This window comes from Mobula birostris, chromosome 14 (assembly GCF_030028105.1).
Source record: "Mobula birostris isolate sMobBir1 chromosome 14, sMobBir1.hap1, whole genome shotgun sequence".
Taxonomy (NCBI): domain Eukaryota; kingdom Metazoa; phylum Chordata; class Chondrichthyes; order Myliobatiformes; family Myliobatidae; genus Mobula; species Mobula birostris.
The window spans coordinates 66,491,725-66,518,842 of record NC_092383.1 but is presented as its reverse complement, the minus strand read 5'-3'; the positions used below and the strand labels follow the sequence as shown (position 1 = coordinate 66,518,842).

At 40.0% G+C, this 27,118-nt stretch overlaps 2 protein-coding genes across 5 annotated transcripts in view; one reads left to right on the top strand and one right to left on the bottom strand.

Moving 5' to 3' along the window:
• The window catches only part of LOC140209954 (protein FAM107B-like), a 112,883-nt gene that overhangs the window by 53,260 nt on the left and 32,505 nt on the right, over nucleotides 1-27,118 (top strand). The gene's annotated exons all lie outside the window — the stretch shown is intronic.
• On the bottom strand, nucleotides 1,365-9,226 carry tmem167b (transmembrane protein 167B). The gene is made up of 3 exons (XM_072278646.1): nucleotides 9,102-9,226; nucleotides 2,574-2,705; nucleotides 1,365-1,992 (listed from the first exon to the last, which is right to left on the bottom strand). Exons 1-3 carry the CDS (start codon nucleotides 9,109-9,111, stop codon nucleotides 1,910-1,912), a joined length of 225 nt encoding a protein of 74 aa, XP_072134747.1. The 5' UTR covers nucleotides 9,112-9,226; the 3' UTR covers nucleotides 1,365-1,909.

Here is a 27,118-nt window from a genome sequence, read left to right as displayed (position 1 = left end):
CATGGTAGATGCAATTTAATGTGGATAAATGTGAAGTTATCCACTTTGGTGGCAAAAATAGGAAAACAGATTATTATCTGAATGGTGGCCGATTAGGAAAAGGGGAGGTGCAACGAGACCTGGGTGTCATTATACACCAGTCATTGAAAGTGGGCATGCAGGTACAGCAGGCGGTGAAAAAGGCGAATGGTATGCTGGCATTTATAGCGAGAGGATTCGAGTACAGGAGCAGGGAGGTACTACTGCAGTTGTACAAGGCCTTGGTGAGACCACACCTGGAGTATTGTGTGCAGTTTTGGTCCCCTAATCTGAGGAAAGACATCCTTGCCATAGAGGGAGTACAGAGAAGGTTCACCAGATTGATTCCTGGGATGGCAGGACTTTCATATGAAGAAAGACTGGATGAACTGGGCTTGTACTCGTTGGAATTTAGAAGATTGAGGGGGGATCTGATTGAAACGTATAAGATCCTAAAGGGATTGGACAGGCTAGATGCAGGAAGATTGTTCCCGATGTTGGGGAAGTCCAGAACGAGGGGTCACAGTTTGAGGATAGAGGGGAAGCCTTTTAGGACCGAGATTAGGAAAAACTTCTTCACACAGAGAGTGGTGAATCTGTGGAATTCTCTGCCACAGGAAACAGTTGAGGCCAGTTCATTGGCTATATTTAAGAGGGAGTTAGATATGGCCCTTGTGGCTACAGGGGTTAGGGGGTATGGAGGGAAGGCTGGGGCGGGGTTCTGAGTTGGATGATCAGCCATGATCATAATAAATGGCGGTGCAGGCTCGAAGGGCCGAATGGCCTACTCCTGCACCTATTTTCTCTGTTTCTATGTTTCTATATTTGTAGTACAGATTAAGACCATTTCAGATCAGATTTAAAACAGAAGACCAGATGCTGGTATCAGAGAGAAATAATCAATTCCATTGCTTCTGGAAAAAAAATATAGCTGCAGGATATATAGATTCAAATAACATTCTTGAAATGCCAATGAAAAACATTATCACTATTAAAATTTGAAATCGATTTTCTCTGCAAGAGTAGCTTTTATAGTTTGAAAGCAGCATATTTCTGTCCAAAATGATAATGCTCAACATGCAGTTGATAATTCCCAAGAACATATACTTCAGATCCAATATAAAGAACAAGAAGCATGAATGAGGCAACATTCAGAAAATCATTATTTTAGCTTCCAGTGACCATTGCAGTCATTGTGCTCCCAGTAACTGACTACTTTAAGGCAGATCAGGCAGAGTTCTTTTTGCTACAATGTCAGTTACAGATTCCGCTGGACAATTTAACCAAAAACACAAAAAGTTATATTTTCTGTAGGTTTCCCTCTTTAAAAACATTACAGTACTAGATTCTCAATACAGCATTAACTTTATTATTAACCTATAATACACATCATTTTAGGAAGACAGATGCAGTCAACTCGACCAAGGTACAACAATCTCAATATCTTAGCCAAAGGAAGTCAAAACAGACTTTCAATTAAATATGGACACTTGGTATTAAATTTAGAAACCAAAATAATTCAGATGGTTCAATTAAAAATTTAACAAGGTTACCAAACAACATAAAGACTAGCTTTAAAACTGGAATAATCAAACATCCTTTTAATTAGCTGATGTATCCTTCATGACATTTTTAAGTGAGACAAGTTGTTATGTGTGCATACACTACGAAATTCAGGGTCAGATTTAATATAGGCCATGTACATACACCAGCACTTAACTCCATTGGCCAGTATTTCTTCCAAGCACCTCCAGGACAGTTCATGAGAGTAGTGATGAGGTGTTCAGTTCTTCTACAGAAAGAAAACATCTTCTGATCTTAATCCTCGTTGAGTGATCTTGCAAAATATATCATTCCATTCAGAGTCAAGGTCAATTTTGGACTGCTGGTGTTATTTAATAAACAGAACATAAACACCTGTGACAAGGCAAGAGAGTGCAACTGGTACATGAAGCCTTGTTCCTATTACTGCAGCTGTAACGAAACATAGATTAATTTAGTAATTCATGCAATGATACAAACTATTTTGTTTATATGCTGTTTACAAGCATGCAAATTTGAACAAACTACAATCACGTTCAGGAATATCTCAAAACCCATGTCCTATTGATGACTAGAACTTGATATCCATGATATACCCACATTTCTGAGTTTGGGAGAAGTTTTGGTCTTTTATGATTGAGTAGCAGTCCATAAATTAACTTTGCCCATGGGTCTAAAGAATTGTGCAGAGTAATACTAGTCAAAGTTATCTGTTCTTTTTTCTTGATTGAGAACGATAGACGGCCTGAAGTCAGCAAAGTCATAATATTGATGAAACAAAGAATAAATCAAATCCCCATCATTTCACTTAATCATTTAAAAATAAATTCTTCCTTCATTCAAAAGAAATGAAATAGAACTACAGTAAATATATCTAATATTCAATACAGACTTTCACAAAAATGTTACTCAAAAACTTGCTTTATCATTTTTCTCTAAGGATAATATTCATTCTATATTTTTACTAACATGATATACCTATACGATCAAATTTGGTACACAAGTCAATTTACCTTTGTAAAATACACCCCACACCCCTTTCTTTTCAGAAAGTAACCATTTATTCAGACGTGGAACTTTCTTTAAATATGCACAAGTGCATATAAAAAGCAAGCCAAAAACCAGGAGCCCGTCGAAAGAATATACTGTAAAACACAAGAGGGTTAGTTAAAAATGAAGAATCATGCACTGCACAAGAGTATGACAGACATTTGAGTGAATTATACTAAGAATTCTCATATACAAGCAGACTGTCTACGTATTACACCACTCAATTGTGCCAAGAAAATACAAAGCCCACAGAAAATACTGTTAATCTTCTATTAATATTGTTGACTTATCATATGCCACAAACAGCACAAGGGTAGCCCATACTGCAGAAAAATAATCGATTTAAACTTAACAGGTGACATTGCTCCAAACTTCAGTGGAATGAAAATTGCAAATAAATGTGACAATTCATTAAGAACACAAATGATGGCAATGGAATATTTAACACATTCAAAGAAAGAATCTAGGAAGAAAAAAAAATCTTGGATTTACAATTAGATTTTTTGTTGTTTAAAAAGAAAACTTTGCTTTCAGTTTCATTTTTCTGTGATTTATGGGGAACAACTGTATGGTTTAAAAAATTAATGTGAATGTCAAACTTCCTTGTTCAGAAAAGTTTTATAAAATTTGGCTTTAGTTTCCCATAATGGCCCAAGGAACATACAAGATATTGGAATAATTTGACATAATAATCCAACAAGCTGATATTATCCATTATGTGTTGAAAAATTATTTTTAAGAAGATCAAATGATCAGACATGCTGGTCTGCATCATTTTTGTAGGTTTCAAAGGATTACCAAGCAATTTGGTGAATCTGTCTATGATTGTTTGGCTGACGTAATGTATGCAGGTGACCACCACGTTACTGGGGAGAGGGTGGGTGAGGATTGCATTGTGTTCTTATTTCTCTGCAAATGAATGCAGAAATTTGTCTTTTTCCATTTGTTGTATACAGTAACAGCATGCAAACCAAGATACTAACAACAGAATAAAACCCAGTGAAAATTGGTAATGAACAAGGCTCTACTTTGCACCAGTGTTTTTCTCAACAATTTCTCATTGTGGTGCAGCCCCTCCCTGCCACCAAACATCTGGCAGAAAAAGAGCTAATCATCAGAATCGGGACTATTATCGCTAACATATATAATGAAATTTTTTTGTTTTTGAGACAGCAGTACAGTGCAAGACATAATAAATTACTCTGTTATAATAAAGAAAATAATAAAATAGTGAATAAAGAGGAATAATGAGGTAGTCTTCATCGGTTAATGGAGCATTCAGAAAAATTAAGGTAGGAGAGTGTAAGCTGTTCCTAAAACATGTGTGCATCTTAGACTGATCTTAGATGGATCTTTGACGTCCTCACCGGAGACCACAATCTATGTGGATTGGAAATAACATCTCCTCCTCCTGTCAACACTGGTGCACCTGAAGGATGTGTGATTAGCACACTGTTCTACTCTCTCCTCACCCACAATTGTGTGGCTAGGCACAGCTTAAGCGCCATCTATAAATTTGCTGATGACACAACTATTGTTGACAGAATTTAAGATGATGACAAGGAGATGTTCGGAATGAGACGGATGATGTCGCAGCAACAGCCTGGCACTCAATCTCAATAAGACCATGGAACTGATTATGGACTTCAGGAAAGGGAAGTCAAGGGAACACACACCAATCCTCGTCGACAGATCTGAAGTGGCAAGGGAGAGCAGTTACAAGTTCCTGGGTGTCAACGTCTCTTAAGATCTACCCTGGGCTCAAAATATTATGCATTTACAAAGAAAGCATGCCAGCAGCCATATTTCATTAGGAGTTTGAGGAGAATTGGTGTATCAACAAAGACACTCCCAAATTTCTAAAGATGTACCGTGGAGAACATTCTAAATGGTTGCATCACACTCTGGCAAGGGAGGGCAACTGCACAGGATTGGAAACACCTGCAGAAAGATGTAAACTCAGCCAGGTTTATCTTGGGTACTAACCTTCCCAGCATCCAGGACACCTTCGAAAGGGAATGCCTCAAAAAGGTGGCATCCCACATTAAGGACCCTCATAACCCAGGACATCCGCTCTTCTGATTGCTACCATCAAGGTGGAGGTGCAGGAGCCTGAAGGTACACACTCAATGTTTCAGGAACAGCTTCTTCCCTTCCACCATCAGATTTCAGAATGGACAATGAACCCACGAACACCACCTCACTATTTTTGCACTACTTATTTAATTTTCTTTTATATATATATATATTTCTACTGTAATTTATAGTTTTTGCAATGTTCTGCTGCCACAAAGCAACAAAGTTCATGAAAAATGCTAGTGATATTAAATCTGATTCTGATTCTAGTGTAGACTAAAAAGTCGATACAACAATGTGGGCCAAAGGACCCGTACTATGCTATACAGTTCTATGAAGCTGTGACATATGCGCATGCGTCAAGAGATGTGATATGAAGAGAAGTATTTGTTTACTTTCTTTCCCCACATAAATTCTGCTGCAGCAAATCTTATTCCAAATCTCAAATTTTGGGTGTTTGCAAATGGTATGTTTAATGGTCATAACTCAAATGTATATCACAGCACTAGAAAGTGTTGAACATAAAGTAGCAGCATTGCATTCAGAATTAATTATTATAGCAAAATGCACTGTTAAGCAAAAGATTATTATAGTTATATTTAAGTACATATTTATGTTCTTGATTATTTAGTAGTTTATCTTGCCAAGTACTATCTTGGGAGATGCTGGCAGAACAAAAATCTGATGAGGTGTTGAATTATATATTTTTTTTTAAATAGTGCATTGAATGTAATACACTGGCTCCCATCTATTCTCAGGATTCCAGATTGCGGGCTGAAATCCTGCTCTCCGCTCAATCATAAGATAGACATGCTGTGGGTAATAAAATGAATGGGAAAAAATAATTTTGGTACTCATAAACATTCAATATAATGGTAGCTCTGACTGCTTCCAAACATGGGGGTAGGACAGCAGTTAAGGGCCTTCTACCGCACAGAAACTAAACACATGTTCAGAAAGGCTCAGCATAGTACACGGCTATCCAATCAGCTACGTGCTGGCACTCTGGTCTATGACAATGCACTATTAAAGCTGGACTGTCTTTTAAAAAGTCATGTCTACCATTATGTTTAATTGGTGGGCCAGCAACTTCTAGCACCTAAGCATGTAGATACAGTATACTAACAAAAGTTCAGTGTAGTATTTTTCAATACCACATGATACTTTCAGTTGTTGTATGAGAAAATACAGAGCATATTAATAGTGACACAAGTGATATTTATTATTTATGGTAGTCAAGGAAGAAAAATACAGAAAATCTCAAATGAATCCACAGCTGGCAAGTAGTATTTAATCAGAATCAGGTTTAGTATCACTGGCATATTTTGTGAAACTTGTTAAATTTGTGGCAGCAGTACAATGCAATACATGATAAATATAGAAAAAAACTGAGTTACAGTAAGTATATGTCTATTAAGTACTTAGAATAAGTAGTGCAAAATAAAAAAAATAAAAAAGTAGTGAGGTAGTATTCCTGGGTTCAATATTCATTCAGAAATTGGATGGCAGAGGGAAAGAAGCTGATCCTGAAATGCTGAGTGTGTGCCTTCAAGCTTCTGTATCCCCTTCCTGATGGTAACAATGAGAAGAGGGCATGGCCTGGGTGATGGGGGTCCTTAATGATGAATGCTACCTTTCTTACCTTCTTTGTAGCTACATATGTTAGTAATTTATGTAAATGTAACCGCATGTGTGGACATGACTGAAGTGCAAAAGACACCCAAGATACAGTATACAACTACAGACATTGTTCTAAACAGACTTGATCAGTGCCAAGAAACAAAATAAATGACTGTTACTAAAGGGAATTCTGAGGGATAAGATATATGTACATCTGGAAGGCTAGGAGTTTATTACTGGTAGATAGTATGGCTTTGGGAGAGCGCGTCTTAAGGACTTGATGAGGTGAAGAAAAAGCTTGATGAGGGCAGGGTGATAGATGGTTCATATGGACTTCAGTAAGGCATTTAAGGTTCCACATGGTTGGCTGTTCCGGAAGGCTAGATCACATAGAATCCAGGAAAAATTGGCTAACTGGATACACAATTGGGTTAACAGTAGAAAGGAGAGGGTGATGGTAGAAGACTATTTTTTGGACTGGAGACCTGTGCCCCAGGGCCCATTGTTGTTTGTCATCCATAGCAATGATTTGGATGAGAATGTACAGGGTATAGTTAGACAGGTACAAAGATAGGAAAGGTTTAGAACAGGGGTCGGCAACCTTTTTGCCTCTGTGAGCTGGATAGCTTATTAATGAGCGGACGGTGGGCCAGATAAATGCCATAAAAAACTTGAAATATGGGAATTATCTATTTAAATACATCTAGTTATGTTTTGCCTCAAATTAATGAATAATGCATACTAGAAAATCATTTGTGCTTAAGGTTGCCTACCCCTGGTTTAGAAAGTTATGGGCTAAATGCTGGAAAATGGTGCTAACTTGGATGGGGCATCTTGATCAGCATGGGCCAGTGGGCATGTTTTGTGCTACATGATTCTATGACTCCAAATGAACATGCATTGCCCAGAACAATGGTATATAAATAAAATATTTCTGTAATGATTTGCTGTGGTTCCATTTGGTCCTCTTAAAATATTGGGCGATGTAAAGGCCCTTAGAACGTACTAGTAATTTGACCGTAACTTTATAGATTCCTGAATAGTCCCCGTTGCTGCCTGTAAGGAGTTTGTACATTCTCCCTGTGACCATTTGGGTTGCCTTCAGTTTCCTCCTAAAGACGTACCATTTGGTAGGTTAATTAGATGCTACAAGTTGTCCCATTATTAGGCTAGGCTTAAATCGGGGGATTACTGGGCAGCAAGTCTCGAAGGGCCAGAAGGCCCTATTCTGCTGTGTATTTCCATAAATAAATAATTTGAAAATGGGCTTTGTGAACTTGTTCAAAGAATTGCACTAGACAATGAAAGAACAAAGAAATTATATGTGCAGATCATTAATGAATTATAAAAATAATCTTTCTGTCCCAGAAATAAAACCTACAAGGGCAAAAAAATTATGTATTTGTCACTATATATTTGGACTGCTTGAGGAGCATTAATGTCTCTGTCCCTGGACTCAATGGAGTTCAGAAGGAGGAGGGACATCTCATTGAAATCTACTGAAAAACCTAGATGTGGAAAGGAGGTTTCCTTTATCGGGCAGGATTGAACGGCACAGAGATTCAATGGGCCAAATTGACCAAGTCTGATCTATATATAATGCTCATATTTTGGTTAATACAAATCACTTTTCTTTAAACATTCCTTCTATGACCAACACAAAATACCATGGCCTATACTTAGTGTTCAGAGTAGTACTGACAGTAATGGTCAGCACAAAACCAACAATAGCATTAAAGTTACCTATGGTATTTTTTTAATAAACCACCACATTTCTTGAGGGAATTATGAATTTAATGAATCCAACCACAACAGCAAGTCAATTCAGTGCAGCTTGATCTTTATAGGCATCCGTTAGTCTCATGAGACCATGGATTTGCGCCTTGGAAGGTTTCCAGGGCACAGGCCTGGGCAAGGTTGTATGGAAGACAGGCAGTTGCCCATGCTGCAAGTCTCCCCTCTCCACGGCACCAATGTTGTCCAAGGGAAGGGCATTAGGGCCGATACAGCTTGGCACTGGTGTCGTTGCAGAGCAATGTGTGGTAAAGTGCCTTGCTCAAGGACTGCCTCAGCAAAGACTCAAACTAGTGGCCTTCAAATCACTAGACGAACACCTTAACCACTTGGCCATGCACCAACACTTGATCTAATAAGCAGGAAATGGAACACAAATACTCTTCTGATATAATCCCTAATAAGGTGCTTGATTGGCACTTACACAATGGTTACACCTTAAAGGGTATCACAGGGGATAAAATCAATGAAAAGAGTTTAAAGTGCCAGTTTTTTTGTAGAGTTACAAATTTGGATTTTATAGAGCTTAACTAATTGCTAATAAAAAGGTTTTCTAAATACACATCAAGCAGTTCTTTCCTGATGGTAGGATGGGAAAGTGGATTGATATTTAAACCCGCCTTCCCAGCAATCTGGGCTACCATTGGCAAACGAGAGCCAAGTTGAGAGAGAAGCCGCTCGTCTATTCGGCGACAGGGCCGCCACTCAGCCTACGCCACCACACACTCTTCCGCAATCAACTTCGGTTTACCATGCAACTCGGGCCGAAGCTAAAAGCCCAAGGCGGGAGGGGACGGTTCCTGTTGGGCGGCGGGTCCGTAGCAGAAGGAGGAATATCGGCGGCGGCTCAACTTGTAGCCCCGACCGTCCGCTTCCCGCGAAGGGGCCTAACTCTCTGTCGGGTGGCCACGTCCTCAGTCCCCCAGCTGGCCGACGCCTCACGGCAGCCACCTCAACCCCAGGCCAGGGGGACTGATAGGGAGTGAAGGGAGAGAAATTACCGTTAGTCATGCTGATGGTCCAGCCCGCCTCCGCGCACTCTCCTCTCGCCCTTTTATCACGCACTCATGATCCGGCTTGTTCCTCGGCTAGTCCGGAGTAAATACACAGGGAGAAGTAATCAAACCCGTCCACCAGGCTGCATCGATCCTGCGACGCTCGCTTATTCTGCAAAGGATTGCGCTTGTCTTTTAGAAATAATTAAAATACTGAGCCAGGTTCAATAGAGGAGTTGCAAAAACTTTAAGCACAACAGAATGGGATGCCTCTTTAAAAATGAGATGCACAGTTTCTTCAGTAAGAGTGCGATGAATCTGTGGAATTGTTGCTGTGGACTGTTCTCGAGTATTTGAGGCAGAGATTGATAGTTCCTTGATATATGGGGTGTTGAAGGTTATGGAGAGAAAGTGGGTGAATGGGGTTGATAAAAAGTTAGCCATCGATTGAATGATGAAGCAGACACATAAGCCAAATGTCCTAGTTCCGATCCATTCCTTAACGTCTGTTCTGTTTTCTATTGTGTCTTTTGCTTTGTTCTGTTTTGATTCTGGTAAATGTATAAGCACTTAATAAATTGAGTGGGAAAGGCAAAATATGCAGAAGATATGGAGAGTCTGCAGAGAGATATAGATAGGTTAAGTGAGTGGACAAGGGTCTGGGAGATGGAGTACAATGTTGGTAAATGCCAGGTCGCCCAATTTGAAAGGAAAAATGAAAGTGCAGATTATTATTTAAATGGTAAAAATTGCAACATGCTTCTGTGCAGAAGGACTTGGGAGTGCTTGTGCATGAATCTCAAAAGGATGGTTTGCAGGTGCAGCAGGCTATCAAGGCAAATGGAATGCTGGCCTTCATTGCTAAATGAATTAAATTTAAGAGCAGGGAGGTTATGCTGCAACTGTACAGGGTACTGGTGAGGCTACACCTGGTGTACTACGTGCAGTTCTGGTCTCCTCACTTGAGAAAGGATATACTGGCTTTGGAGGCGGTGCAGAGGAGGTTCACCAGGTTGATTCCAGAGATGAAGGGGTTAGACTATGAGGAGAGATTGAGTCGCCTGGGACTGTACTCACTGGAATTCAGAAGAAAGAGGAGATCTTATAGAAACAAATAAGATTATGAAAGGGATAGATAAGGTGGAGGCAGGAAAGTTGATTCCACTGGTAGGTGAGACTAGAACTGGGGGACATAAGATTCAGGGGGAGTAGATTTAGGATGGAGATGAAGAGAAACTGCTTTACCCGAAGAGTAGTGATTATGTGGAATTCTCTGCCCAATGCAGCAATGGGGGCTACCTCAGTTAGTATATTTAAAACAAGGTTGGATAGATTTTTGCATAGTAGGGGATTTAAGGGTTATGAGGAAAAGGAAGGTAGGTGGAGATGAGTCTATGGCCAGATCAGCCAGGATCTTATTGAATGGCAGAGCAAGCTCGATGGGCCAGATGGCCTACTCCTGCTCCTATTTCTTGTGTTAACTTCTGGAAAAGATTATTAGATTGAGCAGCATAGAATTATGAAAGGGAAGCTATCTTTGGTTAATCTAGTAAGTTATTTGAGGATGGTACAAGTAGACTAGATAAGAGGAAACCAGTAGATGTGTATATAGATTCTTGATAAGATCCCATGAAAAAGGCTCTTCTATAAGGATAATGCATGGGTTGGATGTGATCTACTGCATGGATTGAGAATTGTCTAACACAGAAAACAGTGAGTATAAAGGAGTCTCTTAGGCTGGCAGAATAATGGGGTATCACAGAAATCAGGGCATGGAGCCAGGTTATTCAATTTCTGTATCAACAATTTTGGCTGAGTAGAACAAATTACGTATTTTGTACAGGCTGGGAGAATGTTTCGCTGAACACCTACACTCTGTCTGCCAGAGAAAGCGGGATCTCCCAGTGGCCACACATTTTAATTCCACGTCCCATTCCCATTCTGATATGTCTATCCATGACCTCCTCTACTGTCAAGATGAAGCCACACTCAGGTTGGAGGAATAACACCTTTTATTCCATCTGGGTAGCCTCCAACCTGATGGCATGAACATTGACTTCTCTAGCTTCGGTTAATGCCTGTCCTCCCCTTCTTACCTCATTCCTTATTTATTTATTTTTTTCCCTTTTCTCTCTCTTTCTCTTTTCTCCCTCTGGCCCTCTCACTATAACTCCTTGCCCACTCTCCATCTTCCTCTGGGCTCCCCTCCCGTAGGCTTCCCGTCCCATGATCTTCTCCCTTCTCCAGCCTCATATCCCTTTTGCCAATCAACTTTCCAGCTCTTAGCTCCATCACTCCCCCTCCTGTCTTCTCCTATCATTTTGGATCTCCCCCTCCCCCTCCCCCTCCCACTTTCAACTCTCTTACTATCTCTTCTTTCAGTTAGTCCTGACGAAGGGTCTCGGCCTGAAACTGTACCTCTTCCAGTAGATGCTGCCTGGTCTGCTGCATTCACCAGCATTTTGTGTGTGTTACATATTTTGTTGATGGTATAAAGCCAGGTGCTCACCAACCCAACAGCAACACCAGAGTGACTACCATGATCAGAACAATAGCAGGAGCTGAGGAAGTTGACTCACCTTTTCGAGGATAATTAGGAATGAACAATATATTTGCATTGTAAGCCCACATGTGAAATAAAAAGAATGAAACAGAAAAATTGAGAGGAATTGCTGGAAAAGAGGAAGCAGATAGAGCTGAATGAACTACATGGCTAAAACAAAGCTCTGGGACAAGTACAAGAGGATGGATAACTTCAATCTATGCTGTGAAGTGTAACTGTATGTATAAATCAGTGAATCATTTTGCTCATGTTTAATATTAATTGTTCTGCTGTTCTCTGATTTCACAGCCTTGAGTTAATTCTTAGTAACTATGTACCTGTTTTATAAAAAGTAAAAAAAAACAATATTTATTTTTGTAAACATGAGAAATTCTGCAAATGCTGGAAATCTGAAGCAACGCACATAAGATGCTGGAGGAACTCAGCAGGGCAGGCAGCATCTATAGTTGATGTTTCAGGCTGAGGTCCTTCTTCAGGACTGGAAAGAAAGGGGGAAGATGCCAGAATAAAAAGATGGGGAGAGGGGAAGGAGGATAGCTAAGTGATGTGCGAAGCCAGGTGGGTAGGAAAGGTACAGGGAGGAATGTGATAGGAGAGGAGAGTAGGTAGGAGGAGGGGACCCAGGGGCAGGTGAGAAGAGGTAAGAGGCCAGAATATGGAACAGAAGAAGAGGCGAGAGGAAAAGAAAAAACTTAGCAGAATGAGAAATTGATATTCATGCCATCAAGTTGGAAACCAAATAGAATATAAGGTGCTGTTCTTGCACCCTAAGGATGGCACAAGAGGGGGCCATGGACTGATATGCCGGAATGGGAATGTTTGGCCACCGGGAAGTTCCACTTTTGGTGGATGGAGCGGAGGTGCTCAACAAAGCAGTCCCTCAATTTATGATGGGTCTCACCAATGTAGAGGAGGCTGCATTGGGAGCACTGGGCACAATAGACAACCCCAGCAAATTTGCAGATGAGGTATTGCCTCACCTGGAAGAACTGTTTGGGGCCCTGAGTGGAGGTGAATGGGCAGGTGTAGCACTTTGGCTGCTTGTTGGGATAAGTGCCAGGAGGGAGATTAGTGGGGAGAGACAAATGGACAAAGGAATCACGGAGAGAGCAATCCCTGTGGCAAATGGAGAATTGAGGATGTAAGTATATGTTCGGTGGTAGGATCTCTTTGGCGATGGTGGAAGTTACAGAGAATGATGTGTTGGATGTGGAAACTCATGGGGTGGTAGGTAAAGACAAGAGGAACTCTATCACTGTTAAGGCGGCAGGAAGATAGGGTGAGTGTGGATGTTCGGGAAATGGAGGAGATGTGGGTGAGGTCAGCATCAACGGTGAAGGAAGAGAAACCCCATTCTTTGATGAAGGAGATCATCTCTGATATCCTGGAAAGAAAATCTTCAGCCTGAGGATAGATGCAGTGGAGACGAAGGAACTGAGAAAAGGGAATAACATTTTTACAGGAGACAGGGTGGGAAGAGGTATAGTCAAGATAACTATGAGAGCCTTCAGGTTTATAAAAGACGTTGGTTGACAGTTTCTCCCCAGAGAAGGAAAATGCAAGATCAAGAAATGGGAAGGAGATGGCAGAAATGGACCAAGTGGATTTAAGGGCAGGGTGGAAGTTGGAGGCAAAGTTGATAAAATTGAGGAGTCCAGCATGGGTGCATGAAGCACCAGCAATGCAGTTGTTAATGTAGCGGAGGAAGAACAGGGGAGCATTACAGAGGAAGGCTTGGAACATGGACTGTTATGTGTAACCAACCAAAACACAGGCATAGCTGGAGCCCGCGTGGGTTCCCGTGGCTACCCCTCGAGTCTGGAGAAAGTGAGTGGTGCCAAAAAAGAAATTGTTGAGGGTGAGGACCAGTTCTCCCAAACAGAGGAGACTGATGGTGGAGGGGAATGGGTTGGTCCTTGAATTGAGAAAGAAGCAGAGGGCTTTCAGACCTTCTTGATGGGGGATAGAAGTGTACGGGTGAAAATGAGGCAGACAGGGCCAGGGAATTGAAGGTTAGTAAGGATATTGAGAGCTTGAGAAGTGTCATGGATGTAGGTGGGAAGGGGCTGAACCGAGGGGGATCGAGTGGATTTGAGATATGAGGACATGAATTCAGTGGGGCAGAAGCAGACAGAGACAATGGGCCTACCCAGACAGTCAGGTTTTATTGTGCTCTGGGCACCATTTCTCTCCATCAAAATTCTGCTACCTGCAGAAAATAATCAGCTGTTAATTTTATTTCATTTGATTTCCGTTCTTCTGATTTAGTGCTGCAATTGAACCAGCTGATTGTCACTAACTGTATTAAAAGGCTGACCATCCTGGCACAAAGCAGCTTATATAAACTGCTCATGTAATCCCAGCTCACAGCCCTGCAGTGGCTCTGCCAGGACATGAGGGGCAAGCCTACTTAATTATGAAGTGACTCATTTCAAATGACATTTGTGGTTATGGATGTGAGCAAAGGAACTGTCAACCCAAATTTTACAAGTGGCTGAAAATGGAGACCGACTTCCTGTCGTATCTCCTTGAAAAATATTTCCCTCACTCTCAACTTGTGGTGCATCTAAATTATTTTTTTTTTCCCAAAAATACTTTATTCAGAAATATTACAAAATAAAAATAATTACATACAGGAAAAGAAAACCATTCGTTGACTGTGAGTCCTTATTCAATACAGTTATTAACAATAAAAATTTTGCATTGACTCTGTTCATTTACAAATGAAAGATGTTTACAGTAAATCATGCGTTTACTCTCAACCTTTGGTCAAGAGTTAAGACTTATTAACAATCAAAATTTTCAACAATAAAGGCAGGCAATGGCTCTAATACTTTCCCAAATTAACAATTCCACCCACTCCTTGTGCTGTAGTTAAGAGATCATTTTAACCTTATTCTTTGGGCAAAATGACCAACAATCACTTCTGTTCTGACAGAGCACACATTTAACCTGGCCTGAGTAGCTGAGACAGACATCCATTATTAATTGTTTCTCTAAATCCTACTTAAGGGGGGGAAAATTCTCTGACCCTTGATGACAGTTCAAGCTTCCCCTGTGGAGATTGTATTGCTTCCTCATAATTACCCATAATTCCAGCAGCTGTTCCCCTTCTGTTTGACCGTGAAATCTATAGTCTCAAAACTCTCTGTACAAAGAAGCTTTTCTGACCTTTGTTTGAAATTCCTCATATTTAATCAATTGTACTTCATACTTGATACCCTGCTTCCTGGAAACACGATTGTTCTATCAACCCTATTCTTTTCTTCGTTATTTTAAGTTCACAAGTATAAATATTGCCTTGTTATCTGGTTCTCAAAAAGACTGTTCCCTTTCAATTTCATATTCATATTTGTAATTATTCAATGAGTGGATTGAAACATTTTTGTTAACTTTGCTAATTTATCAGATGTTCAATCTTTTAGTTAAATTATATGCATCAGTTAACTTTAATCTGCAAACCTGTGCTACTAACAAGATCACATTGCTTTTATATTTCTGACATCTTCCATCTTTTCATTTATGGAATTAATTAGTTATAACATAAATATCTTGGGAGTGAAAAAGAGAAAAATGTAGATTTCCGTGAGGTTATTACTGGGTGTCCAATGAATAAATATTTGTATAGTTTTATCCTGAAACACTATGAATTGGTGTATGGCTTATGAGAGTCTTGCAGTTGATCATTTCTGTGCACCATGGTGATGACTTGTCCTGTCATGGACAATTAACATAATCCCAGTGTGTTTGTGCATCCACTGAATAGAACAGATGTACTGAAATGATGTGGCTGAGCTAATGCGATTACAGTCAATGCACACTGTCTAGCAATACATGTTGATCATACTGAGGGACCCGCTGACCCATATCGAAGTTAGGCTTCAGACATAACATACAAACCTACTCTGCATTGGATGAAGAAACAGTTTTCATACAAGTAATTGTTTATAGATAAAACAATTTTTTTGCCTTCTCTAGTCAAGGTTGTTTACCAGATCATGGACAGCTAAATACTGGATAAGTATAAAAGAAACTGATGAATAAATCTTTTGATGGAAGGTTTAGTACCAAGATAGAAGCAAAAATAACTCCAAGGCATGGGAGGATCCCAAGGCAAAAAGGTAAATTAGTGGAGGTTATTCAAAGCTGATTAATTTTACTGTTGTGTAGTATACTGTTTTAACTAGGTAAATGCTATAAGTTTATTATTTCCATTTAGTTATTTATTTACTTAACTGAGACATGGTTGGCATTATTTTTCATTCGTTTCTTATATTATTTATTGTGATAATATGAAAAAGAAGAGTTTATTTAGACAATTAGTCATTTTATATAAGTAAACAAAAGTCTGCATTTCATATCTGCTGCTTTTAATATTTTTATTCATCAGAGCTTCATCTTTATAGCTTTACTTCAACCATACAATGTAAAATCATATAAGCTCACCGAAATAATGTGCAGAAGAAAACTTTATATAAAGTATTTGAGCAGAACTACCAATGCCAAATAAATTGCCGGCATGCTTGGCACATGGTTTTACCTGAGTATAGATATGTTATGAGAATCTGGTGAAATCTGGACAGATAAGTCTTATAACTTGTCTTTATCAGTGTATTTCCAGCTGTATCTTACTTACATAATTATAACCAGATATTATTTAAACCATTGTTTACTAAACTGGATTTGCCATGAAAATATTATGGCAAATTATGGTCGTAAAGATATTATGGTTATAATGATGTTGCTATAAAGATCGATCTAATATTTTTGATGTGGACATTGCAGGGTCATCATTGAAAGAAGATCACAGCTGTGATTTTAACATCCAAGGAAAGACACTGTATAAAAAAAAAGGTGGGGGGGGGAGGTTTGGCTTTGTCGGTGAAAAATTAAATCAAATCAAATTCTTGGAAAGAATTGACATAGAATCGGAAGATATAGAATCCTTGTGAGTAGAATTAAGAAACTGCAAGGGTAAAAAGACCCTGATGTGAGTTATATACAAGCCTCTGAATAGTAGCTGGAATGTGGGGTATAATTGACAAAAGGAGATAGAGAAGGCAGTGACGGTGATGGGGAACTTCAAGATGTATATAGATTCGGAAAGTCAGTTTGCCTACAAGACAGTTTTTTAGAGCGGCCTGTGGTCAAGCTCACCAGGGAAAAGGCAATTCTGGATGAGGTGTTGTATAATGAACCAGATTTAATTAGGGAGCTTAAGGCAAACTAACCCTTAGGAGGCAGTGATCATAATATGATAGAATTCACTCTGCAGTTTGAGAGGGAACAGCTAAAATCAGATGAATAGGTATCAGAATTGAGTAAAGGTAACTACAGAAACAGGAGAGAGGAGGTGGTCAACGCTGATTTGAAGGGATGATGGTAGAGCAGCCAAGGCTGAAGTTTCTGAGAGTTGAAGCATCCTACTGGGAGATGAGGCAACCATAGCTGGCAAGGGAAGTCAACGACAGCATGAAGGAAAAGAGAGGGCATGCAATATAGGAAAAATTAGTGGAAAGCTGGAGGATTGGGAAGCTTTTAAAAAGCAACAGAAGGCAACTAAAAAAGCAATAAGGAGAGAAAAGAAGGGATATAAAGGTAAGCTGGGCAATAATATACAAGAGTATACCAAAGGTCTATTTCAGATAAAGTCTAAAAAAAGAGACAAAAAGCAAGGGTGGACATTGGATTGTTAGAAAATGATGCTGGAGAGGTAGTAATGTGGAACAAGAAACTGAGCATTTTCTATCAGTCTTCATTGTACAAGACACTAGCAGCCTGCCTGGAACTTGAAAGTGTAAGGGCAGAAATGAATGTAGTCGCTATTACTAAGGAGAAGTAATTCATAACAGTTGTCTGTTATACGTTATGTGGTATTTTGCAAATTTCAAACAAACTTTATTTGGAAAGGAAATATAAAAAGTAAGCAAACTGATATCAGGCAATATCTGTGTAGAAATATAAATCTGTTGTAGAAGTTGTATATGTGGAAGGCTGTCGAAGAGAAGAATTCCATTTGGCACATCCTACCTTATCCTTTTATCTTTTTACTCCTTTGCCCCTTCCCACTTTGGAATATATTTTATAACTATTCCACAGTTTTCATCTCATCTCATTTTTGTTTTAAGTAACCTTCGTTCTATTCCGTCTAGTTGCCAACATTTTATCATTGGAAACAAATTCTCCTTATTTCAAGTATGAAACTCTTCCTTAGGAACCAGAGTCTGGAAGTAAAACCATCTCATTTTTAGAATTCTTATCTAATCTGCTGCTTTTTTAAAATGCTTTTTGTTTCAGGTTTTTAGCTCCAAAGTGTTTTGCTTCTTGTAACACCACATCACTTAGAGGAGCTTTAATTGAACTAGTTCTGAATGTTGCACGATCAGCTCTAATCATTTGGTGGAATTAAAAAGCTGTGAGTTAGATATTGAATATTGTGTAAGCAGTTCTATTTTGTTTTCCGGTCTTGAAGCCTGAGGCAAAGATAAATTCTTTCTCTGATCAATACTTCTATTTCACTCTTTTTAAACTATCCATTGCAACATGCTCTCTAGAGTACAAGATTTCCTGTATAAATGAAAAATTGTAATAATAAAGTGGTTGAAATAGAGAAATCCTCTCATTCTCTAAGTAATTTTACTGTATACTCCAATACATTGATTAAATAAGGAATTTGCTTGAAGGTAGCCATATTAATCTCAAGAAACATCTGATGTTTTTCTTTTAAATTTATTCAAGCTAACAGAATCTACCCAATTAATTAATTGACTTTGAAAAAGGCTGACAAGTACAAAACGTAATCAGTTTTAAAACTCTTTTGAGGTAACATTGTGCTTAGCATGATTTTCAGGCAGGGAGAGAATAAAGCTGCCACCATTGCAGTTGCAATTTGTGTGTACACTCAGTGGCCACTTTATTAGGTACTTCCGGTTTGTGGTCTTCTGATGCTGTAGTCCATCCACCTCAAGATTACTATGAGTGTTCGGAGATGCTCTTCTGCATGGCAATGTTGTGTCGTGTGGTTATTTGAGTTACTATTGCCTTCCTGTCAGCTTGAACCAGTCTGGCCTTTTTCTCCTGACCTCTCTGATGAACAAGGTGTGTTTGCCCATCAAAGTGCTGCTCACTGGATGTTTCCTGTATCCTGTACCATTATCTGTAAACCCTAGAGACTCTTGTGTGTGAAAATCCCAGGAGATCAGCGGCTTCTGAGATACTCAATGCACTTTGTCTGGGACCAACACACATTCCATGATCAAAGTCACTTAGATCACATTTTTTCCTCATTCTGATGTTTGGTCTGAACAAAAACTGAGCCTCTTGACTATGCCTGCATGCTTTTATGGATTGAGTTTCCATCACAAGATTGGTTGATTAGGTATTAATGAGCAGGTGCAAAGGTGTACCTAATAAAATGGCCACTGAGTATATCCTCAAGTAAATGCAAAGAGGTTTCTTGCATGCAGTAAAGCAAAGAAGGAGTATAATTTTGAAAAATGTGAAACCTATTCTAAAGACAATTTCACATGGCTTCAGATGTGAAACAAGGATACATGTGTGAAGTCATATTTTAAGAATTCTAATTTGGGGAATCAGGAATTTATTTTATAGCTGTATAGTCACAGTACATCAAAATATAAAAAAAATCTGGACAAAAACATGAGGAAGTTCACCTGCTTCTTCTACCTTTGAGTTAGCCATAGAATTCAAAGCTAATATAGTGGAAGACTAACCAAGTGAATTAATGTCTGTCAATTCATTTACAAGTGATCCAGTCATGAGGCAAAGAAATCTTATAGTGTGAACCACAGGCTCATGTCACCTGCTCTTCTCAAATGCCAAATTGCTCACATACTCTTTATCTAAATATTATTTTCTGAAAGAAGATTTTTGAATTCATATTTAAATCCATCAACTCCCTCTCTGTTACCTTCATCTCCCAAGGAAGCTCAGGTTTACCATTTCCTCATTAAGATAGAACAAATCTGACTTCTATTTGGTCACAACAAATAGGAGTTGAGGAGGGAATTAGGACACTTCTTGAGAGCACACTCAAAGTTCATAGTAAATTTTATTATCTAAGCATGTAGATGTCACCATATATAGCCGTGAGAATCATTTTTCTGGTCATCATACTCAATAAGTGTATGGAATAATAACCATAACAGAACCAGTGAAAGACCGCCCAGCTACAGTGTTCAAGCAGAGTGCAGAAGACAACAAACTGTGCAAATACAAAAAGAAGAAATAATAATATAAAATGAGCAAGCAATAAATATTGAGAACATGAGATGAACAGCCCTTGAAAATGAACCCGTTGATTGTAGGAACATTTCAATGATAGGGCAAGTAAAGTTGAAGGAAGTTATCCCTTTTGGTTCAAGACCCTGATTGCTGAGGGATAATAACTATTCCTGAACCTGGTGGTGTGAGTCCTGAGACTCCTGTACCTTTTCCTGATGGCAGCAGAGAGAAGACCGCATGTCCTGGGAGGTGGGGGTCCCTGATGATAGATGCTGCTTTCCTGTGTCAGCATTTCATGTAGTTGTGCTCAATTAGACACTGAATTGCAAATGCTTCTAAAGAACATAAAAGCAATGACATACCGCTGTAACTTTTTAGAGTGTTAAGCAGACTATATTTGGAATATTGTGAACAATTTTGGACCCTTTATCTAAAGTAAGGTGTGTGGGCTCTGTAGATGATCCAAAGGAGGTTCACAAGAACGATCCCAGGAATGGAAAGGCTTAACATATGAAGAGTGTTTGATGTCTCTCGACCTGTTCTAAATGGAATTCAGAAGGATATGAGGGGATCTCATTGAAACTATTGAATGTTGGAAGGCCTGGATAGACTGGACATGAAGAGGATGTTTCCACCAAATGAAGAGTCAAGGATCTGAGGGCACAGCCTCAGAATAAAGGGACATTCCCTTAAAACAGAGCTGAGAAAGAATTACTTCAGCCGGAGGGTGATGATTGTGTGGAATTCATTGCCATAGAGGGCAGTGAAGGCCAAGTCATTGGGTATATTTAAGGCAGTGAGTTCTTGATTGGTAAAGGGGTTAAGAGCTCTGGCAAAATGTAGTTGAAAAAACAATCAGTCATGATTGAATGGCGGAGCAGATTCAAATGGGCTGAATGGCCTAATTCTGTTCCTATTTTACGGACTTATATGTTCAAAGTTGAATGAGCCATCATTTATCTTACTCCAATTTACCCAATCCATCCCTGCAGTTAAAATTCCTTTCAAAGTTCTCTGCAAATTAGTTTATCCCTTCAGGTATGGGCTGTGTCTTCATATTCTACTCCACTGAACAAGGTGAAATAACTTGTCATGGTCTGCTCTATCTAATCTGTTTAGAATTGCAAGCATAATAATTTATTTTCAAGTGAGAACACTTCCATTTCACAAATTCTGCTCTCTATTTGATCCCAATTGAGTTTACGACTCCTTAATCTGCTAAACTGCGGAAATCGTATCCTTCTATCCTGTCTTAATGACTGCATTTACATCTAATTCTATCCATCAGTGCTGCTTAAACATTGTACTTGCAAACCTTAGAAGACATTTAGCCAATTGCACAGGGTTTTATCTGTTGACACAGATAAAAGCATGCTTCACTTAAATCAGAATATGCCTCTAATCCAGCCCAGTATCTCTTTCACCAATCAACTCCCCAGCTCTTTACTTCATCCCTCTCCCCACTTCCGGTTTCACCTATCACCTTGTGTTTCTTTCTCCCCTCCACCCACCCTCCAAGTTCGACTCCTCATCTTTTTTTCTCCAGCCCTGATGATGGGTCTCAGCCTGAAACATCGGCTATACTGTTTTCCGTAGATGCTAACCGGCCTGCTGAGTTCCTTCAGCATTTTGTTTGCGCTGTTTGGATTTCCAGCATCCGCAGATTTTCTCTTGTATATGCGTCTAATGGTTTGTTCTGGTCCTAGAAATACTGTCTAGCCTATAAATAGAACCAAGCCAGCAATGCGATGCAATTTAGTACTAAAATTAATCAGAAAATCTGGAATTAGCAGTTTAAAGTTAAGTGGACCAAATCGGATATTATTTGAGAGTCATGGAGCACTATAGCACAGAAGCAGGCTCTTTGGGCCATCTCATCTGTGCCACACTGGTGGTGCGAGTCCTGAGGCTCCTGTGCCGCCTTTCAGCAGTGAGAAGAGAGCATGGTCTGGATGCTGGGAGTCCTTGATGATGGACGCTGCTTTCATGTACATGTGCTCACTAGTGGGGGGGGGGGGTCGGTCTTTACCCATTGGTCTAGGCCGTACGCACTACTTTTTGTCGGATTTTCTGTTCAAGGGCATTGGTGTTTCCATACCAGGCCATGATCCGACAGACAATATACTCTCCACTACACGTCTATAGAAGTTTGGCAAAGTTTTAGAAGTCATGCCAAATCTTTGCAAACATCTAAGAAAGTGGAGGTGCTGACGTGCTTTCTTCATAATGGCACTTACATGCCGCTACTCAGGACAGAACCTCCAGAATGATAGCACCAAGGAATTTAAAGATGCTGACCCTCTCCACCTCCGATCTCCTGATAAGAACTGGCTCATGGATCTCTGGCTGCCTCCTCCTAAAGTCAATAATCAGCTCCTTGGTTTACTGACACTGAGTAAGAGTTTGTTGTTGTGGCACCACTCAGCCAGATTTTCAATTTCCTTCCTATCTGCTAATTCATCACCACCTTTGATTTGACCGATGACGGTGGTGTTGTGCTTAGCTTCACAGTCATAAATATAAAGTGAGCAGAGCAAAGGGAGCAAAGTGCGAAGCACACAACCTTGTGTTGCAGCCGTGCTGATGGAGACTGTGGAAGAGATGTTGTTGCCAATCTGAACTGAAGTTTTCCACTTTGCATGTGAGATTGTTTTTTCTGAGATTGTAACTGGTCCTCTTGTATTTACTTGCTTCCCAGACTTGAATACCTTTGATCTGGCCCTCAGTAGAATGCCAATATTATGGTTCCAATGCACAGCAGTCTGATGATCCAATTAACATTAGCAATTAATTTCCAAACTTACTATATTATAAGTTTGAGACACATCATATGATTAGGAATAGTCAGCATAGCTTTGTTAAAGGCAGGTCATGCCTTATGAACCTGATTTAATTTTTTGAGGATGTGACTAAACACATTGATGAAGGTAGAGCAGTAGATATAGTGTATATGGATTTCAGCAAGGCATTTGATAAGGTACCCCATGCAAGGCTTATTGAGAAAGAAAGGAGGCATGGGATCCAAGAGGACCTTGCTTTGTGAATCAAGAATGGGCTTGCTCACAGAAAACAAAGAGTGGTTGTAGCTGGGTCATATTCTGCATGGTGGTCGGTGACCAGTGATGTGCATCAGGGATCTGTTCTGGGACCCCTTCTCTTTGTGATTTTTATAAATGACCTGGATGATGAAGTGGAGGGATGGGTTAGTAAGTTTGCTGATGACACAAAAGTTGGGGGTGTTGTGGATAGTGTGGAGGGCTGTCAGAGGTTACAGCGGGACATTGATAGGATGCAAAACTGGGCTGAGAAGTGACAGATGGACCAACCCAGATAAGGGTGAGGTGGTTCATTTTGGTCAGCCAAATATGATGGCAGAATATAGTATTAATGGTAAGTCTCTTGGCGGTCTGGAGGATCAGAGGGATCTAGGGGTCTGAGTCCATAGGACACTAAAGCTCCTGCGCAGGTTGACTCTGTGGTTAAGAAGGCATATAGTGTATTGGCCTTCATCAACCATGGGACTGAGTTTAAGAGCTGAGAGGTAATGTTATAGCTGTATAGGACCCTGGTCAGATCAGACCCCACTTGGAGTACTGTGCTCAGTTCTGGTCGCCTCACTATAGGAAGGATGAGGAAACTATAGAAAGGGTTCAGAGGAGATTTACAAGGATGTTGCCTGGCTTGGGGAGCATACCTTATGAGAATAGGTTGAGTGAACACGGAATTTTGTTCTTGGAGTGGCAGAGGATGAGAGGTGACCTGATAGAGGTATATAAGATGATGAGAGATATTGATCATGTGGATAGTCAGTGGCTTTTTCCCAGGGCTGAAATGGCTAACACGAGAGGACACAGGTTTAAGGTGCTAGGAAGTAGGTACAGAGGAGATGTCAGGGGTAAGTTTTTTATGCAGAGAGTGGTGAGTGTATGGAATGGGCTGCCGACAACAGTGGTGGAAGCGGATATGATAGGGTCTTTTAAGAGATTCCTGGATGGGTACATGGAGCTTAGAAAAATAGAGGGCTATGGGTAAGCCTAGGTAATTTCTAAAGTAAGTACATGTTCGGCACAGCATTGTAGGCTAAAGGGCCTGTATTGTGTTGTAGGTTTTCCATGTTTCAGTTAAAACTGACATGTAAAATTAGATTGCATATTAGGCTGGCCTAATGAAAATTAGATTGAAAATTATGCTGGCCTAATGAACTTGCAGTCAATGAGCCACAAAAGCTACTTGACCCTACCTTTCTGCCAGCATCCTCATACTACCAATAACTCTCTTCCCCATTTCTCTTTCCAATCTTTTCTGTGTCTACTGTAACCTATCTTATGACTACTAACCACTGAATTATCTCCACTCTCCCATCCAGTTTGGCAATCTATCTTGTGACCAACGTCCAGCCCAGTCCTTTACTGAATCCTGGTCTACTCCATCTACTGAAGGAGTTGATCCACCCCCAGCCCCACCATTTCTGATACCCATCTACCCATGTCTACAGCCTTCTGTTCATTTGGTCTTGGGCTTCTTCCTCCCCTGGACCTTAGGTATGAATTTAGTCCAAATGTATTTTCTTTATAAATTTTGCAATTACAGTATGATGTATGTAGAGAAGAAATATGGCATGCTTACCTTTCATAGTCAAGATACTGATTGGATTCAGTTCTGGTCACCCTTTTATAGGAAGGATGTAGAGGCTTTGAAGAGGGTGCAGAAGTGGTTTACCAGGATGCTGAATAGATTAGAGGAGAAATTACAGTGTAAAGACAAGTTGGATAAACTAGTATCAGTTTCTTTGGAGCCAGCAGAGGCTGAGGGGAGACCTGATAGAAGTGTATAAGATTATGAGTGGCATAGATAAGTGTAAGTAGACAGCCAGTTTATTTATTCCAGGGTTGAAATGTCTTAACAACAGACTGTGTGCATTTTAGGTGAGAAGGAGCAAGTCCAGAGTTGATGATGGACCAGTTTTATTTACAGAGGGAGTGATGGGGGCTGGAATACACTGTAATGCTGCTGCAGAATGACACATTTCACACCATGTCAGTGATACTAAACTTGATTCTGATACTGTTGTACTGTCAGGGGTGGTGGAGGCTGATATGATAAAGGCCTTTAAGAGGCTCTCAGATAGACACGCAAGGATGTAGAGAACAGAGGGACATGGATCATCACAAGCAAAAGGAATTAGTTTAATTAGGCATCATTAGCATAATTAGTTTGGCTCATCATCATAGGCTGACAGACCTGTTCCTGTGTTGTACTGTTAGATGTTACGAATCGGTCTTTCCTTGTACAAGGCTTGTTCACTGTCATATTTTAACATTTATTTCTGATTGTGCTTTCTCTCTTTGTGGCATCCCAGTGTTTTGTACTATTCTCTGTGTTTAGTGTTGTATTTGTGATTACCATGCATACTGTTTCCTCTGTGAGCTTCATGCAAGTAAGAATTAAATTGTACCCTAGTGTATAAGACAATAAATGAATCTAATTTTAACAAATAGTCTAAATTAAAAAGCTTGGCAGGCCCTCAAGGTATTTGTTGGTGATCCATGCTGGATTGACTAAAGTTACAGATTAGATCTGTTGGCCAAGAATATTTTGTTTGTGTTCTTTTAATGCTCTGCATCTAAAAATAACTTTTTCCCAGTGGAAAGTGATTAGGGCTATTTGAGCCAGTCTGAAAGCTAGACAGGCCTGTGACTAAATTGGAAACCAACATACCCAGGTAAGAACTTTGTACCGTAACTTTCAGGATGCTTATTAAATTTTCAGTGATGATGTTGTTATTCATTCTCCTCAATAGGTGGTGATACAAATAAATTTATAAATTCTCTGACCAAATCCTTCACTGAATTGCTTAAGTTCCCTTTATAATAGCAATATTCATTCACAGATATCAGTAATCTACTGGTTACCAAGGTTGCAACATTGATGAAGCCCATGAGTGCAAGTTAATCAAGAATGCAGAATTAAGATCAGAGTGCAAAGACAGAGGGTGGAAGGTCTCATGCTATCCATTTGAAGTAGGCTGCCATGGGTTTATTGAGTTCACTTTCCAGAAGTGGCTGCGTGACCTTGGCTTCACTAGAAGAGAGATCAAGTCAACCAGCAGGGCTGTAGCTGAGGCAGCAGAGACAGGATCAGCATGGGTGTGGACCAAGTATGTCCAGAGGGGCAGATAGTCGGACAGTGTATACATCTTTTGCAAGCCCTTCAGTAGTTGCATAGACAGCTGAAGAGTAGACTATCTGTTGGATGGAAGCGACCAACAACTCTGATAGAGGCAGATGCCAGGTTTTCAAGCCCACCAGTGGGAGGTGGTGCTTTAGCACTGCTGGCCCACCACCTCGAGGGAGTTTCATCATAGGTGGGCCAAAGCTCCTGAAGACAGGTGGCAGATCAACTGATGATCCCACTGGTGATAGCACAGGACAGTTAACATCTTAGTCCACGTGTATTTTCAATTACTGGTTGCATTGTTGAACTGCTAACACAGTGGATCTGTATCAATTTTGACTGTTTCTAGAAAATAAATTGATGGCACTCTAGAGCATAGATCGTGTAAATGCACTCAGTCTTTTTTCTCCAGTGTTGGGGAATCAAGAGCTAAGAATATAAGACAAATCAGCAGAATTGGGCATTCAGTCTATCAAGTCTGCTCCACCATTGGATTAGGGCATATTCTGGATGTAATGTGTATAGCAAAATATTAACTTCAGCAACCAATCTTTAGACCTGAACATGGATTGTAGATTAAATTGAAAATGCAGCTCTGGACCATTGGTTCCTGGAGCTGTGAACAGCAGTTAATTGAAAAACCAGACAATGCTGATTAACATTAATTTTAGCTGTTTAGAGTGTGGGTGCGAAGAAGGAAGTGTGAAAATTACATGATATTCAAAGGAAACATTGTAGTTACATTGTAAATATAGGATTGTCTTTGATCTTTAGTATATAAAATGTCATGTAATGTTGGGTCAAGCAGGACTCTTCCTCCGAAAAAGTTTCAATATGATGCCTGCTGTTTGTTTTCGTTGAATCGACCACTCTGTGTCTATTAGCTTCGGTCTCTCTCTCTCTTTCTCTCTGGTGACTTTGTTCACATTACAATATTTGGAATTTCTGGGACAGTTTGGCCCAGGGAGTGCAGGATGGTACGTGGGAAATAACAGGGAACACCAGCAATGAGAAGAGATATTGCTTGGTTAAGGGGGAAGTG